Source organism: Ursus arctos, unplaced genomic scaffold (assembly GCF_023065955.2).
Source record: "Ursus arctos isolate Adak ecotype North America unplaced genomic scaffold, UrsArc2.0 scaffold_13, whole genome shotgun sequence".
NCBI lineage: Eukaryota > Metazoa > Chordata > Mammalia > Carnivora > Ursidae > Ursus > Ursus arctos.
The window spans coordinates 20,422,418-20,441,108 of record NW_026622797.1 but is presented as its reverse complement, the minus strand read 5'-3'; the positions used below and the strand labels follow the sequence as shown (position 1 = coordinate 20,441,108).

General features: G+C 39.3%; 1 protein-coding gene across 13 annotated transcripts in view; it reads left to right on the top strand.

Annotated features, from left to right (window-relative positions):
• UTRN (utrophin) overlaps positions 1 to 18,691 on the top strand; it is a 539,750-nt gene that overhangs the window by 383,891 nt on the left and 137,168 nt on the right. For all 13 annotated transcript variants that reach the window (XM_057310986.1, XM_048225919.2, XM_048225918.2 and 10 more), the window contains one exon: positions 10,225 to 10,397. In XM_057310986.1, coding sequence (XP_057166969.1) covers positions 10,225 to 10,397 — 173 coding nt within the window. The remainder of the gene's footprint in view (positions 1 to 10,224; positions 10,398 to 18,691) is intronic.

Below are 18,691 nucleotides of genomic sequence, written 5' to 3'. Positions count from 1 at the left end.
GGTTTGAACTTCAGCTTACGGGAATTGCTGACAAAATTTGAAAAGGTATGCAGAAAGTGGACTTCATGAATGTACATTTTTTCTTCCTTGTCTTTTTTTTAATAACTATACATTTACATGGCATATATTCTATTGACTCTTTGATTATTGAATTTCTAAGGCATATTTGATTTGATATCTTCTTTTACATTTTTTTTTTTTCCCAACTAAAGAGCAAATTAGCAATTCTTTCCTTTGGTCAGGAGGGCTTCTCATGATGCCTGTCAGTTTTAGAATTCCACATCAGAAGAGATCCTTTGTACTCAAGTCGACTGGTAATTTAATTGAAAGTTATTTTGGAAAGGGAAAAAAAAAAAAAAAAAACAACCAGCAACAACACTAGGTTTTCATGCCAAAGTCTGACTTCATCAGGCATGGGTTCTGTTTTCCATACCCCTCAGGTTCCTCTCCCTGCATTTGGCGGAGCACTGCCTCTCCCAGCCTGCTTTCTGAAGATTCAGTTCTGAGCTGGGAGAAGATGCCTCCCAGTGACAAGGGCACATCCAATCTTAAATGTTTTCTTTTTATTTCTGAGCGTCTGTTTTAAACGTGGTGTGCTTGCATGCACCGTGGAGCTTTAACGGTTGGATCATTAATTTTGCACTTAGTTCTTTTTTTCCGTAGGAAAGTTCTTGGCACACTCTGGGATTGAGCCCAGCCTGCCAAAGCTACCTTACATTTATAGTTAAACAAAACAGAAAACCTCAACGTGCTGCTCATGGGCTCCTGCCCTTCCTTAGCCTTTGAATGCCGAGCACTTATCTTCTTTCAACTTCCAGTATGCAAAGAAAAAGAAAGAAGCGAAGTAATTTCACTATGTGCATAAATCAATTATTTGTCAGTTGTTAAAGATGTGCTCAGTGGCTTTCACCATCAATACCCCGTGGTTCGTTACAAAACAAATATAAGCAAGACTGTATTGAGTCATTAAAGGAATAATGGGCTTTTTCTTATGAAATTACAATTGCCAAAGGAAAAGGCCTAAAACCATGTCGTTTGAAAAATTTAGAAGCTTTTCCAAAACAATTGCAGTCATTGCTTCCCTCCTGGTGATAGAAACAGTGTGGTGGGAAGAGTATGGAGAAAGAAGAATGTAGCTTCTCCTGGCGGGAAGCTCCCCCCTCCCCCATCTCTCCTGCACCCCAACTGTAGTAGTAAGGATTGTAACACAGGATGCACTTTGACCTCTCGCTTTAATATGTTGTTAAGCATCTAAATTCCTGAGAATAGGGATGGTTCCCACTTGCTCACCATTTAAAAGGGGCAGAGGAGGGAGAGAATATCTTTTTTTATGGCAGCTGGGAACAGCAGGTGACAAACTTTATGACCATAAAGAGGTCTGTTAGCTTGGTTCGTATAGATTTGTCTGTTTCTTCCTAAAAAGGTATAGGGCATATGTTGCATGAATAATTCATTACTTAGACCCCCTGAGAGGCAGTAATTGTGGGCAATAGCTGGACTTTTGTATTGTAATTGCTGCTATTAGTCTTAAAAGCCTAGGTCAGCTACCAGAGGTTAGTAATCTGCCTCAGTCTGTTACAAGTTCTGATCATATTAGTATATTGCCTCTTTTAACTCCCAAACCTTACTATCTGCCTGTTTCTTCTTATGTTAGTGGTTGAGTTGACAGTAAAAGAACTCTGATGGCTTATTCCTATCAAAGACTTGATTTCGGATTTTTTTTTTTCTTGGGCGGCGGGGGGCTGCGGGGGCGGGGGACAAAGGCAAATTTGAAGAAACAATCCTGCTGCCATTCACAATCCGAAGTTCTCGTGTATGTTTACTTTTGTGTTAGACGCCTTTATAAAAATCTATATGAGAGTTAATCTCTTTGCCATATTTCATTTGTAGAAAGTTGTCGTACATGAATATATTTTTCTCCAAGTCAAGTATTTAAAAAAATCCTTTGTGTATTTTCACAAAAGCTGTCTCATATAGCCTTTGCTACGTTGATTCATTGCCAGGAAAACTGGTGTTATGGAAAGGTACCACTACCTCACACTTCTCAAATACAACTGCCTACCTTCCCCCAGCTCTGAAAGCAATAATGCCATTTTTAAGGAAGTACCAAGGCCTACTGCTGTAATACAAAAGCCACATGATACCTTCAGAAGCTGAATGACAGACTTTCCATAGATCTTTTACTCTCAATTCCCTTAGACCTGTCTTTTCCTCAGTATTAGTGATCTGCTTCTTGAGAAAATACTGACCGTAGTGATTAAACACATCTCATGTCAGTGGCTGAAATTCTGCAGCCTGAGGTTCAGGTTATCAGAGCCAAAAGGTGATTTTACTTTGCTCCTGAAGCCATTTCAGGCTTTAAGAACATGAGGGTCCGTAGTTGGGAGGGGGTGGGTCTTCCAATGATGGTTAATCTGAAAAATGGTAGACTGCTCAGTAATTGAAATTTCCAAATGACTGCAGACCTTCACCATTATTTATTTGTGAGAACAATTGAAAGGGGGTATGATGGTTAACATTTTTGAATTTTAGAGAAACCCAGTGGTCTTGTGATTTATATTGGGTATCCGTTCATACGTGAATGTTTGGCGCATGATTGCAATCTGTATTTTGGTTACCTAGTCTCAAAATGGGTGATGCCAGGATTGGTTTTCCAGCATAGTCAGGATGGACAAATTACATTTGGTACTCATTCCTAATCTCTTAGAGCTAGAAAAGTCAATGCTGAACATCCCTGGGAATCCAGAAGGCAGGAGCCATTCTCTACTGCTCCCTCAAGGTGGCAGCTCACCAGGGATCAGGAAATCCCAGCTGATGGAAGCCATGGGTACCCCAGAGTGGTCCTAAAGAGGAGGTTGAGGCTGGAAATTCTTACCAAGGGAGGATGACCTCGTGGCAAGATATTCCCGTCAGCAAGCAGGTCCTTTTCATCTAGCCAAGTGAGGGGCAGTGAGGAGCGGGGAGCGCTGGGACCATGTGTACAGTGTGATCACTCGGGCCACTCAGAGCTGACTTTTGACACAGAAAACTGGTCCACCAGAGCACCTTTCTGAAATCCTGCCTATGAGTTGGTTTTAGTGCCCCCCCCCCGATTTTAGTGAATTGATTTTCTCCTTGAAAGTACTTCACAAAGGAAGTATCGGATGGCTTCGGTGCCTAATCTACTGTCATGCTTGAGCCATTTGCGTTGTGTACTGTCTATTCTATTTAGTAGTCATAGAGGATAGAGTAACGGACTGTTGTAGCTCAGTGACGTTTTGAGTGACTGTTGTCTTTTATTAATTTATGTGGTTCTACTGCCAGGTGATTAATGATAATGACAGTTTTCTAACAGGGTGTGTGTGCTTGTGCAGAAGTCTGTATCTGAGTAGTTACTACTCTTTCTCTCTTTTTTTTTTTTTTTTTAAGATTTTATTTATTTATTTGACAGAGAGAGACAGCCAGCGAGAGAGGGAACACAAGCAGGGGGAGTGGGAGTGGGAGAGGAAGAAGCAGGCTCCCAGCGGAGGAGCCTGATGCGGGGCTCGATCCCAGAATGCCGGGATCACGCCCTGAGCTGAAGGCAGACTCTTAACGACTGCGCCACCCAGGCGCGCCTAGTTACTACTCTCTTGATGAGTCCTTTGGGGAAGGTGACTTCCCATAGTGACAGAGAGAAGGCACGCAGTGATAAATTTCCTTTATAGCTTTTGCCTCTTTTAGGATGAGTACTTTTAAAAATTATAATTTGGAGCTGTATTTTACTGCTCAGTTTGCAGTGTTTAATTTTAAAACAAATGTGTACATTAAGGCACAGTAAACTTCCAACTTCGGGGTCTACTCATTTGTTCAATAGTTAGCAAATATTTATGAAGTGAATAGTATGTACGGGGCACTGGGCTGAGTGCAGGGATGGAGTGGGGGAGAGGGTAGACATTCCCTCATTGAGCTTGCAGCCTAATGGGAGGATACAGACCTTAGACAGGGAAAATGTTTTACTACAAGTGTGTGATTCAGCAAATGTAGAGGGAGCTATGAGAGTAACAGGTAGGCCTAATCTAATCCAGGTGCGCAGAAGTCTTTCCTGTGGAAGTGACATTAAAACTGGGACTTAAAAACGGGTTTGAGGTTTATGTAGGGGAATGTGGATGGGGGAGGAAATTGAGAACTTTCTGGGCCATAGGACAGATCAGGAGGCAAGGAGTTGGGTGCTCAGGATTATACGCTTAAACATTTAACATGCCATAACTTTTGGGTTTTTAAACCTGTTCAGTTCTGATTATACTGTCTGATTTGGGGAATTAAGGAGGGGCAGTAATTTGGAATTTAAACTGTAGTTTGCTTATTGATTCTATATCATTGCAAGTTGACTTGTTCAAATTATCTTGGAAGGGCGGGTACTTGTGAGGTTGGCCCACCTAATAATTTAATTTTTTTCTACTCTGTTGTCTAACATATCTATAATCATAGATAATGGGGAAAGGAACATTACTGGCGTGGATTTCTTACTTTATAAGTGCTGCTATAGACCAGGTAATACGACTTTCTATTGTCTGTTGAATATGATTCCCTAGTTATTAATAGAATAATTAAAATCTGTGAGATTAGTTGTGAATGAAAATATAGTTTATAAATAATTAATTGATAATTTATTGAAATTAATAAATTAATCATAATTAGTTGAATCATTAATTACAATTACTCACTATCCTAGAAGCTTCACAAAAGCTTCGAAGCCTATTTACATATCATATTTTGACCTTTGATGGTGTTATTTGGTTGTTGTATTATTTTTAGGTAATGTCTGACTTGTTAAAAAAAAAGTTATGATTCCTCACTTTCAAAACCTAAATCTCTGGCAGCAATCCCACTGAGCTCCTGTTAATCAATCCCAAACTGTCTCTGAATTCCAGTCTTATTTTTGAAAGGAACAGTGGATTTCTTTTCCCCTAATGGTTAACTTTGTTGATTTAGTCCGAACTTTGGGATATGGTAGGGAAGTCGTTGCTGACCTCACTTCTTCACCTTCAGGGAAGGGGTTAGGACTCCTTCAGAGAAAACATTACCGTGGCCATGTAGGGTTAGGTAAATATGCCGTGCAAAAATAAACCAAAATCATGTCAACAAGGTCCGAAGAGGTTGAATCTTATTCTAGCACCAATTCAGTTGTTGAAGACTTTGTAGGGGTACTGTATTCTTAATCTCTGTGTCCTAGCAGAGGGTTCGAGCAGTTCTATTTATTATAGTCCAAAGGAACACTTTTGCTCACGTGGTTATAGCCACTGCGTGATTATAGAACATTACAAAGAAGTAAAATGTATGTGACATACATTGTAAAGTGTTGGCATATACTGTCTCTATGGGTTACATAATTAGAGAAATGTCCAGTTAAGGGCAAAATTGGTATGAAAATACCAGTTATTAAATAAGCAAGTAAATAAACATTTTCCTTTATTCATGAGGTTAATTTTGACCTGGGTAAGTGGATGTTGTGCGCAAGTGAATCTCTGAGCTTCGTAGCCTTCTGGAAGGCTGCACTGACAGTGTACATCTTACGCTTTTGATGGTGTTTTCCTCTCTTGTCCTCTTATCCTAACCCTTGGCTTCTCCTAACCTTCTACATTCTGCTTATATTGGTAGAAGGTATGTTTCCACTGAATCCTTACATATCCCTTTGTCTCGTTTTTAAATGCTAGTTCAACTGCTTGAATACTTTGCTTTGGCCTCTGTGTTCACATGACCGGCTTATGTTAAATGCTTGGGAGAGCATTGCTCTGTGCTTCTGCATGGATTACATTCCCGTAACTAATTATCAATAACTATTTTGTGCTGCTGAATGTTCAGAATGGCTTGCAGGTGACAGAGGTAAGCATTAGTAGGGCAAGTCCCCCAGAGATGCGGTGAGAGTAAACCTTCCTTCACGGAATTTCAATTTATTTTAGCATTTGGCGCTACATCAGGTCATGATCTAACAGCCTCCTGTGCTGGCATCTTGATTCTGAAACCAGTGCATCATTGTACAATCATCTATGAAGGATCATAATTCATTAGCTGCATGTAATTCTAAATTTCCAGTGAAAGATTAGGCAGGGCTTTGCAGTGCAAGCTTCTAAATAATTTTAGGTTCCCATATTAAATTTTTTAAATGAAGAGATTAAACAAAATGATTACTGCACTCCCTTCCAATTGTGTAATTGTCTGATTTTCTTTGGCATTATAGTGGCTAATATGCCAGTCAAGATGAACTAGATACTTCCATTCATGCATTTATACATTTATCAATCTGTCTCTTTTATGCTAGGCTCATTCTGTGTAGGGGAGACTGTGAAGAATACAGAAGAAATATTAAGATGATTTTTCTGATTTTAGGAGCTTTTAATATATTTGGCTAAGTAAATATGCCACCAAATGTTACATAAAACAAAATAATGTATGCTGATTTCCTTTTCTTTGATCATTTTCTGGTTGTTGATTTTTTGTCCTCATTTTTGTGGAGGCTTACATGTGGAAGGGTTTTTCACATACTGAAAGTTGCATTCCAATATGAATATATGATGATTGGTAGTCCTCTTAACCCAGACTTGGTAGAAATACCTTCCATCATTGACTGGCCAGTGATGGAGCTCTGTTCTACTCCATTTGTCTTCGTGGCTGTGTTGGAAAAGGCATCACTTGATTGGATGTCAGGAGCCAAATTTGCTTTATGTTCTTGGTATACAGATCTCCTGATGTTGTAGAATACTTCTGCGAAACTTAAAATAAAACTTATTTATGGATGTTAGTAGACTTCTGTCTCCTTACTTCTCTTGACTATGAAAGGAAGCAAATATGTCAGGCTACTTCAGAAAGTAGTGGTTTGAAGTTTCCTTGTGATTTTGGATGTAGTTCATGGATAATAATGTTTAGGAACCTATACAGGAAATGGGAGTCCAGATTCATGTTGGCAATAGAGAGCAAAGAGATGCCTTGCTCACTGTGCTGTTGAGCTGCTGTTTCTTCTTCTTTTTTAAGATTTTATGTATGTATGTGTGTATTTATTATGTTCAGTTAGCCAGCATATAGTACATCATTAGTTTTTGATGTAGTGTTCAACGATTCATTAGTTGCATATAACACCCAGTGCTCATCACAACACGTGCCCTCCTTAGTATCCATAACCTGGCTACTCAATCCCCCCAACCCCCCTCCCTTCTGTAACCCTCAGTTTGTTTCCTGGGGTCTAGAATCTCTCGTGGTTTGTCTCCCTCTCTGATTTCTTTCCATTAAGTTTTCCCTCCCTTCCCCTGTGGTCCTCCGTGCTATTCCTTATGTTCCACATATGAGTGTAACCATATGACAGTTGTCTTTCTCTGCTTGACTTATTTCACTCAGCATAATCCCCTCCAGTTCCATCCATATTGATGCAAATGGTAGGTATTCATCCTTTCTGATGGCTGAGTCATATTCCACTGTATATATGAACCACATCTTCTTTATCCATTCATCTGTTGAAGGGCATCTCAGCTCCTTCCACAGTTTGGCTATCGTAGACATTGCTGTTATGAACGTTGGAGTACATGTGTCCCTTCTTTTCACTGCATCTGTATCTTTGGGGTAAATAACTCGTAGTGCAATTGCTGGGTCATAGCGTAGTCTATTTTTAACGTCTTGAGGAAACTCCATATTGTTTTCCAGAGTGGCTGTACCAGCTTGCATTTATTTATTTGAGAGCGTGCACATGCGAGAGAGAGAGAGAGAGAAAGAGAGTGAGCATGAATGGGGGGAGGGGCAGAGGGAGAGAAGCAGACTCCCCACTGAGCAGGGAGCTGGATGCAGGGCTTGATCCCAGGACCCTGGGATCATGACCTGAGCTGAAGGCAGATGCTTAACCAACTGAGCCACCCAGGCGCCCCTGTTGAACTTCTTGAAAAAGATAGCGATCACTCATATGTACAGCATGAGCTTAAAACTATTGATCTTTAAATCTATCTCTTTAGATGTCTTAAAATGCATTTCAGGACACAAAAATAGAACAGTTACATCCTAAAGAATAAGGACTAAGTTCAGAAGATAATGCCAAAGAACCTTTCAAGAGAACTTTCCTTACCTTTTTCTTTTTCACCAAAAATTTCTATTTGAAGCATCCCAAACTGAAATTATGTTGAGATTGCCATTTTATGTGCATAATGTTGTCCAGCCTGCGCACCCTGAATCAGGATCTGGCTCTGTCCCCTGCTCCCCTGTTGGTGTCTGCTCTGCAGTCTGTGGGATCGAGGTGCTAGTGAAATGCACAAGAGTCAACAAGCTCAGAGTTTTTGTTTGGTGGTGAATACCAATCCTGGGTGTACCCAGATCACACTTTGCAGGCGGACCTGATTTGGCTTTGTTATTAGGGTCAGCTCACCCCAGAGACCAACAAGCTTGCACATTTGGAGCATAAATTTCCAGAAGCTGTCCATCAAACTCTGTGTTCATTCTCCCCCTCCTCAGATCCGACCCTACTCGTGTCATGTTAGGCATCACAAATCTCCTCAGAAATTATAATACAGCACTTTTGCCCTTAAACCTCATGGAAGTGACACCTTCCTCCCATGCTTACTGCATAGGGAGGTACAAAAGGCCTTTCTTTCCATGTGTCCTTCTGATTAGTCTAGGTCTGTAGAGACAGGAAGAACAATCTTTTAGATCCTAGCCTCTAAGCGTTGGTTCTTGATAGGGAATGATTTCTAAATTAATGAAAGCATTCCGAGTATTTAAAGAATTTCTATTTAATTTTTCATCATGCTCATTTGGAATTGGAAAACTTAAGATGAATGGGGCTTATAAAGGAAAACTGAAGATGAAAAAGGTAATAAAATTATGGTGTTTAGCAGTTTATTCTTTTACTAATTCAGATTCATTACCTGAAATAATTTTTTAATTTCTGTCATGCGTTGCCCGCATATTCATTAACAGCTAACGCCATGGAGACTCAGTGCACACCTTCACGGCCCCTTGGGTGTTTGCTATTCTGTTTGTTAAGTCCACTTTCGTGTATTGTATGGTAGTGACTGTCGCACTAGAGTTAACTACGACTAGCTTGCTTTCATTTTATTCAGGAAGAAAAGATTGTCAAACTAATAGATAATTGTATTGATGCCCTTGTAATGGAGAGTATTAAAAAACTGATAAAGACCCTCTGTATTTTAAATGTATTCTATTTATCTAATTACAAAAAGAAACCCTGTTTTTGTAGAATCTTGGAAACTCAGAGAAGCGTATAGAAGGAAACCAAAACCACCTTTAATTTTCTTGTACAGAGATTATACTATTTTGATATTTCTTATAGTTTTTGATGTATGTGTATACAACGATATACAAAAATGTATGCTAATTTAAACACCTACCTTAAAAATTATATTAACATCATAATATAGTTTTGTATCCTTCATTTTTCAACTTAATATTATATACCATTAATATATTATGATAGTTTCCACTGTTTCACTTTAAACACAATTAATGTGATAAATGCATATACACAAATCTTCTCAGGACAGGTAATTTCAACAATTTTAAGGCTTTTGATACAGATTGCCAAAATGCTTCCTCAAAGTCCGGACCAGTTTTTATTTTTAATTTATAAAAATTCTTATTTTACTTGATACTCAGATTTACTTTAGAAAAAATTTTTTTCTATTTAACATGAGAAATATTACTTTGTCATTAGTTTTTATTTCTTAATGAAGATAAATATTCTTATGAAAATGTTCTTTTAAAATTTTAGGAATAAATTTTATTAGATTGGAAGGACAAACTAAGGTTGTCCAAATGTAAAAAAAAATTAAAAAACCAAGTGAAATTATGTAATATCTCTATAAAACATCACAGTTTGAGGGTGGTTTTGCCCAGGTACAAAGAGGAGAAAGAACCTGGGTGTTAAGCAGCATTCAGTGATTTGGCAACAATAATTACATAAAATTTCAAAAGTTTCTGAATCTGAATTACTCACATCTAACCAATTGATACATGAAATTTAGATTTTAATACATTCTGTTTTTAAGAATCAGGGAATCAATATAGTGAAGATTTGGAGACTATTATTTTCAACATCAGAATTGTGGAAACACTTGAATTTGCTATCATTTAAGGCAAATTTAACTATTTTGCTTAAAAAAAAAACCCTTATCTGTGGAATATAAAAAAATAAAGTTCTATAAAGCAACCCCAAGACAGTGTGGACACTAATACCTAACATTTTCATTGTCTCTGCTCTTTCCTCCTTAGGACATCCAGGCGGAAATTGACGCACATAATGACATATTTAAAAGTATTGATGGAAACAGGCAGAAGATGGTAAAAGCTTTGGGAAATTCTGAAGAGGCTACTATGCTACAGCATCGCCTGGATGATATGAACCAAAGATGGAATGACTTAAAAGCCAAATCTGCCAGCATCAGGTCAGAATAGTCAATATCAAAATAAAAATGATGGGAGAGGGAGATTTTTATGATTTTTGCATATCAGAAAGAGAACATACTACTTTCTCAGAAGTAATTTAAGATTAAACGCAGGGACACCTGGCTGCCTCAGTGGATAGAACACGCAGCTCTTGATCTCGGGGTTATGAGTTTGAGCCCACTTTGGGTGTACAGATTACTTAAAAATAAAATCTTTTTTAAGTTGCAGTTTTAGCTCCATTTATATCCAGGGCCCGCTGCCAGCTGTTCTCGACTATTCCCAAATTTGCACTTCATTTTTTAAATCTGATACTAAGAAGAATAATGTTACCAACACCTGCTAGTTATTGTTTTCCTTGACCAAGTACTATGTTAGCCTCTTTACAAACATTACTTAGTATTCAAAATATCCCAGTAGGTGAATAATAGTAACATCTTTCCTTACACGAGGAAACAGAGGCTTAATGAAAATAAGGAACTTGCCAAGTTTTTCAGCTAACAAGTGCCGAGCCAGGATTTGAACCTAGATCTTTCTGACTCTTGGCAGTGAATGTTTTGCTTCATCATGTTATTTTATGTCCAGTTGGAAAATGTATTTATAGAAATTAAATATTGTTCATGGACACTGAAATGGGAAACTGATGATTCATGTCTGCTTTTGGAGAGAGTAAAATTAAATCAGGATGAATTTGAGGACCAGAATGCTGACTAGGAAAGGACCCTGAAAAACTATCAAGGGTGACAATTATTAATGCTATTTAGAGTCTAGAATTACATTTAATAGATGGTGAACAGTACCCAACCAGATATGAGTTTATGGGAAACTGCCTGATAATGTGCTACTGAGCAAAGATCCAAAAGAGGAATGTTGGTAGAAAGACCTAGATCTTCGGGTGCCTGGTGGCTCAGTCGGTTGAGCATCCAACTCTTGACTTCAGCTCAGGTCATGATCACAGGGTTGTGAGATTGAGCCCCACATTTGGCTCCTTGCTCAGCTAGGAGTCCATTGTCCCTTTCCCTCCTCCTGCTTGCTCTCTCTCTCTCTTAAATAATTAAATAAAATCTTAAAAAAAAAAAAAAAAGACCTAGATCTTATATCTGGGTCAGTTTCTCTTAAGGTTCAGAAACTGGGGGCAACTGGGTGGCTCAGTCGTTAAGCGTCTGCCTTTGGCTCAGGTCACGATCCCAGCATTCTGGGATCCAGCCCCGCATTGGGCTCCCTGCTCAGCGGGGAGCCTGCTTCTCCCTCTCCCACTCCCCCTGCTTGTGTTCCCTCTCTCACTGCCTCTCTCTCTGTCAAATAAATAAATAATATCTTTAAAAAAAAAGGTTCAGAAACTGTATGATGTATTGATGAAAAGTGTGCAGGCTTAAACAAAATGATCTTAAGTTTGATTCTTTGACTTTGCTGTTTACTTGCTGATCTTAGACAAGTCACTCAGTCTCTCTGAGCTTTAGTTTTCTTATTCACACAATCAAAATATAAATATTTAATCCACATGATTGCTGGGAAGATTGAATGGGATAATCTGGTAGTTCCTTAACCTACGTAAAGGCTGTGTAATGTAGCATCTAGTTTATTTTTTCTTATATAAAGAAGCTCAGTGGATCTGCTTCCTCTGGCTTCTGGATTCATGGACCCAGTTCCTAGAGAGTAGAAATCTTTAGTGATTATTTGTTGTGAATAAACTTTAAAAAAATATTTCTTTCTAAAGAGATGTCCCCAAAGGTTTTTATTCTTCTGGATCTCATAGAGGGAGATTCATAATTCTTTTTGCCCTTAAGGAAGGGGATAATTGAGCATGACCATGGCATGATGATGTATTTCATCAATACATCTCAGCTGACCATGCTGATGTCAGCATCAGCCAACTACCTTTTTCGATAAGAGGACAATTTGGGAATATCATACAGGGAGAAAATATACTTACGCTTATTTAAGATTGAAATTTCAACTGACCAAATCCCATTGAGTTGTAACTTTCTGTTCCCCATAAATAAAAATAAAATAAAATAAATAAAATGATTTAAAATGTTAATTCAATGAAAAACATTCACAGGGGTTCTAGCAAAACCAACATCTAGTCTAACAGATGAAAAGCCACAGTGCTGGTTCTGGTGAAGATTGCGCACTGGTGCTGGCATTTGAAGAGTTTGGAGGATGAAGTCTTTAGGAAGGAGAGTTTATTGAAGGCCCACATCATAAAGAGATCATTCCAAATGGAAAGCTACAGACAGAAAATCTTTGGTCTTCTGCAGATGCTATTCCTAAGCCTACTAAGTCACATTTTTTTTTTTAAGATTTTATTTATTTATTTGACAGAGAGAAAGACAGCCAGAGAGAGAGGGAACACAAGCTAATGACTAAGCCACCCAGGCACCCCCACATTTTTTTCTAACCTGAAAAGAGAGCTTATAAAGTACTGTTGCAATATAATTTAATAAATAAATTAATGTTATTTTTAGAAGATGGGAGAGTAAACTTTTGCCAATGGACTTCTACATCAAGATAGATCATACATTCCAGTAAAGCGTGTTATTTTTATTTTTTAAGTTTTTAAATTTTTTTTAGATTTAAATTCTAGTTAGTTGACTTGCAGTTCAGTATTGGTTCAGGAGTAGAGTTCAGTGGTTCATCATTTACATATAACACCCAGTGCTCATCATCACAAGTGCCCTCCTTAATACCATCACTCATCTAGCCCATCCCCCACCTCCCTCCCTCCCTCAACCCCCAGTTTGTTCTCTATAGTTAAGAGTCTCTCATGATTCGTTTCCCCCTCCCCCCACCGAACGTTCATCCTTTAGTAAAGTGTGTTATTAATGTGATAATGAATTAAGAGAATGTTTAGCCTCATTACCCACCTCTGGAGATTCAAGCATTTATTCAAGCACTTAATAAGAACAAACTTCTGTGTATAAGGCATTGCAAATAATAAACAAGATACGGCTCCTGTCCTAGCAGGCTCACAGGTCTATCCAGGTTAAGGTGGGTTCAGTAAAGGCAGTGGTTACTTTGTCTTCAGATGATCATCAAAGGCTTCATAAAAGAGGAAGTTACTAAGCTGAGCCTCAAAAGGGTGTATAGTTACTCTCCAGATGGACTGCGTCAGTCCTGGAGAAGAACATGCTGGCAGGAGGCTTGACATAACACTGTTTTCATGGAACAGTGAAGAAGTTCAGTCTGGCTGAGAATTTGCTGTTGGTGTGGAGGGGAAAGATTGTGGCCAGAAAAAAAAGGTGGAGAGGTGAGACACACTCATGGAATAGCTGTGTGCACCATGCTCATTCCTCTGGTAATAGAATTTGAAAACTTTCAGGTGACATAATTAGATGTGAGCTTTGAAAAGATCCCTCCCACACGCCCATGGAGGATGCCTTATTAGCTAGCGCAGTTCTGAAGATGAGGAGAGCTGCTGACAGACCTCGTCAGTATCCGGGAAAGGGAAGAGAGACTGAACAGGTACTCGGTTCATGTTGTTGAGGTACTAGTGAGACATCCAGAACAAATCACCAGCAGCCGTTGGATGGACATCTCTTCAAAAGAGCTGTCGGCCAAATGAAGAAATGGCGAGATGGGGAATACCCAGAATAGAGGTGGCAGGCAAGGCATTGTGAGTAGGCAAGAGGGTGAAAAGTTAGAAGAGGGCACAGCAAAGAATCCAGGAAGGCCTAATAGATAAGGAATAGGTGAAGGAAAGGAAAGCCAGCAAAGGAACCTGAGAAGTGGGTGGCCCTGAGGAGAGGAGAACCAGGAGTGTTGTCAAGAGCCGGGGGAAGAGGGGTTTTGAAGGGAGGGGCATGGCTAGTGGTGCAGGCCGCTGAGGGAGTGGAGTAAGATCAGGGCTACAGAGGCCAGGCGCAATGGGAAGGGCTTTGGTAACTCTTTGCTGGGATAGCGTTTTGGTTGAGGACAAAAATCTGATCTCAGAGGACCAAAGAGTCAGAATGGGAAGTGGAGAGGTGGAAACAGAACTAGTCTATGCAGCCTCATTTTCTCAAGTAACTCTGCTATGAAGGGAAGGGGCGAGAACACATTGCTGTAACTATGTTCTTACACATAACAGCATTGTAAATGTGTAAGAACTGGAGACCGAGATCTATACCTGTATTGATTTGTCTGTGCTTTCATAGAGGTCAGATACGCTTCACTAAAGAAGTAAATGATGTAGTCTTTATTTTTAACTTCAAAAAATGGGCAAAACAAATTCTATTAACATTCATTATTACTTGGGTATTTATAAAAGATGTATAGTTCTTTATACAAATATATATAAATTTGTAACTGTGTGTGGTGATGGATGTTAGCTAGACACATTGTAATCATTTGGCAGTATATACCTATATTGAATCATTGTGTTGTGTACCTGAAGGTAATAGAATGTTACATGTTAATTATATCTTAATTAAAACAAAGATAAAACGGTTTCCTAAAAAAGATAGAACAGGTTATTATACTCAGTGACAGGCCCTCGTATAGGAAGCACACCTCAAAGAGAAGTGGTACAGGGTAGCGTTTAGTAGTGTTGATCTTGTGGCGCTAACTGGTGGCTTTGCCACGTAGCAGCTGTGCCACTATGGGCAGGTTACTTAGCCGATATGTGTCTCCTCATATGCCAAATAGAAATAATAAAAGTAACTTCCTTATAGGGTCATCTTGAATATTTCATTTAATTGGCCTATGTAAAGCACCTAAAAGAGTGGTACACAGTAATCACTCAATAATTGTTAACTATTATTATTTTTTCAAGGATTACCATTCTGTTTGGCACTAATTAGTTTAAAAGGCCTAGAAATTCTCCCTACCTCATTTTTTTTCTTCATAATTAATATTGGGAATTTCTGAGAAGGTCCCCAACAGTGTCTATTTATCCTGCCTGGATTCTGAACAAATATGAAACAAAAGTATGTCCAAGAGAGAACAATGTTGTCATGTTAATTACTGTCAGAGGCTGGGTTGGAGGAGGCGACTTAGAGTGAGGGCAGAGTGGGCCCTGATAACTTAGCCCCAGAATGAGGCAGTGTTACCAGCAGTCACCAGAGAGGGTGGCCGCCCAGGTGAGAAACCCTACCTGGAAGTGTGGGGAGGAACTCCATCTCTGCAGGCCTCTTTCAAGAGGCAAGGGTGGGCTGATGAAGCACCCAGTTATTCCCCAAATTGACAAATCAGGTTCCTCACTCCATCTTATTAGGGACTGAGAGAGGGGAGGGTTGGAGAAGAGATCGGGAGCATGCTCAGTGAGAAAGTCCCTCCCCAAGGGGTTGGACGGGGAAGTGTTCTCATTAATAAATATGGAGAGGCAGCCTATCTCCCAGCCACTGCCTCCCTTGGTCCTTGCTGAAGACGATGGCTGGTGGCACACTGTGACTTTCCGTCCCTTTATTCTTTCCTCCCATTCCTTTATAGCACAATCTGTCCTTACACTGGCTTCTCTTGTGCAGGAATTCTGTTGTATCTTTAATATTTCTGTAAAGTCTTCCGCCACTATTCCGTGTACTTGAAAGTTGGCTTTCCCCTTAGTGGCTCACTTCACCTAAAGCTCTCTTTGTTGGAGTGTAAGTTTCCCGTTTTCCTCACCTGGCAGCTGGTGGGAATATTTTGGGTATTTAATAACTGCTACAGATACCAAGCAGCCAGAACAGCAGCCATCCCCTTCCGGCATGGAGCTGCAGACATAATGGCTGCACGGGCCGGCCACACAGCGGTAAGCTAGAAGTTGTCAGCCTCCTTGCTGTATCTTAGGCATTGCTGCTCCATCTCAACACTTCTCCTTAGAAGTGAATACATTCGTTATTCTACCATCTACCATCTTCCTCCTGCTTCCTCCTGCTCTGTATATGTTCTTCTGCTTAACTCATTAATTTGAGCATCTGACTTCCCTTTTATTCTTCATCTCTTCCTCAGCTGTTATCCTTGGTGTCAATATCCATATGGATAATTTTTTATTTTTTGACTTCCAAGTTTCTTTTTACTTTGTCTCAAGAGCCTTTCCCCTATTGTGTTTCCACAGACCTGGCCATACCTTGGGCTCAGTTAACATCCTGTGTTCTCTTGGCATCCCTGAGATGATAATCTCCAGGAGACCAAGTGCAGACTGTTCTCCAGAGCACACATTTTATTTTCCTACATTCCACCTGGCCATGTGCATCTGAGTACCACTGGGTTTGCCTTGTTAGTTAGAGAGGAGCCCTCTGTTGCATCAAATCAGAATTACGTGCAACATCATTGGTAAATCAGTTCTCCTTCACATTACAGTTATGGCCCTAACGAAGAGGGTACCTTTCATTAGCTTATTATATACCAGGATCATCTATACCTTATTACCTGACTTTGTATTTTTATCCTGTGTATATAATTCATCTATATTTCAAGTCGATTGTTTCGTGCTCACTTCGGTAGCACATTTGCCAACTAGACTGTTTAGAACTGGACGTCCTTTAATATTTCCAACTCTGGAACTCTTAGCTTTTAATTTTATTCCTTCTTTCAAACCTGCCTCCCTTTCTCCTAATCTTTTTCAGACTCCATCCACCCCTTCTACTCCATTTGGATTCTATCATAAGCCATTTTAATAATGTGAATTTCTTCTCTCCCTGGAATTTCTTGTCTCCTCCTTTTAAATCCCTGACACTCTGATGATCACACTCTCTCTCCTCCATTCTTTTTTTTTTTTTTTTTAAGATTTTATTTATTAGAGAGGGAGAGAGAGCACGAGCATGGGTAGGGGGGCAGAGGGAGAGAGACAGAGAGGGAAAAGCAGATTCCCTGCTGAGCAGGGAGCCTGATGTGGGGCTTGATCCTGGGACTCTGGGATCATGACCTGAGCCAAAGGCAGACGCTTAACCGACTGAGCTACCCAAGCTCCCGTCTATCCCTCATTCTTGATTCTAGGCTTCCTGGTGTTGTACGAGAAAGTGAAAAATGATGACAGTTCTTCTATAATTTGACCCTTTCTACTTACAATTGGTGTTGTGATTCTGAATGATTTTCTATCATATTCACCACCATCTTTATTTTGTAAAGATTTTGCTTCTTCATTAGCTCCCCAAAACTCTCCCTTTGCTGTGGCCTTCCTTCATTCTTTTCTGAGAATGAGGCCATTTGATAGATGTTCCTTTTGTACATTCTGTATTTCAAATTGTGCTTTAATTGTGCTAAAGTCAGTGTTGTCGTGGCAGGGAGCATTTGCTCTAATTTATCATCATTTTTAGAGAATGTCTGCCAAAGATTATAATAGCAGCTAATATTTATTGAATATTCATGTGCCAGACCTACAGTAAGGGCTTTATAGGCATTACCTCCTTTACCTGTGGCTTGGTCATTGGAACTATGTAATAATCTGAGGCTCAATACCTTGGGTTAGCATCTTAAATATTATTTTGCAGTCTTTTTGGATAACTTTGATTAGACTTTTAAATACTGAAGTCCAGTATGTGAAATATTCTTTGCAATCTAAAAACAATGCATACAAGTATATATTTCACTCAGATCAATAGAAGAGACTATAGCTAATGATTTGAAACGTCAGCTAGAAGATAGGCTCCTAGGAAATTTGACAGTATTTTTTAATCCCTGGAAAAAATGTGAATTGGAAATAAATTTAGTAATGTGAATGACACGGCCTAAATTTTTATGTTAGATTTATTTAATTTAGAATTATGTTAATTAAATACCCACTTATCAGCTTAATGATGTTTAATAGAGATTCTTATTAACATATGGTTTCAAAGGCCAGTGAAATTGTAAAATCTAATGAAAACAGAGTTCAAAGATAAAATTCTATCTTTCCTTTCTTTTATGAGCCTCTTAAAAATTCAGGGCACCCTTTTAAGAGCCCTTAGAGAAGATTAACCTTTAACATCATGATTACATCTAATGTTATCACATTTTACAATGTCACTGACACCACTTTTAGCCCTAGCCAGTTGATTTTGCTAACCATATTGTAAAACTACTAAAATTTCCTTTTCTCAAGTTGAATAGAGGGAGATTCTGTTCCTCTCTTCTTTCTTTCCTCCCCTCTGGTCCAGCACTTTCTGATGGTACTTTCTGAGAAGGTGGAAATGTTCTGGCTCTGTACTGTTTGGTGTGGTATCCACGAGCCACGTGTGGCATAGTGAGTGCTTGAAATGTAGCTAGTACAACTGATGGTGTGAACTTCAAATTTTATTTCATTAACGTCAGCTTCAATGGAAATAGCTGCATGTCATTGGTGGTTACCATATTGGAAGCACAGCTCTGGTGTTCTTCCCAGCACACACTGAATTCCTCTTTCTCCTTGTCATCTTCGTTC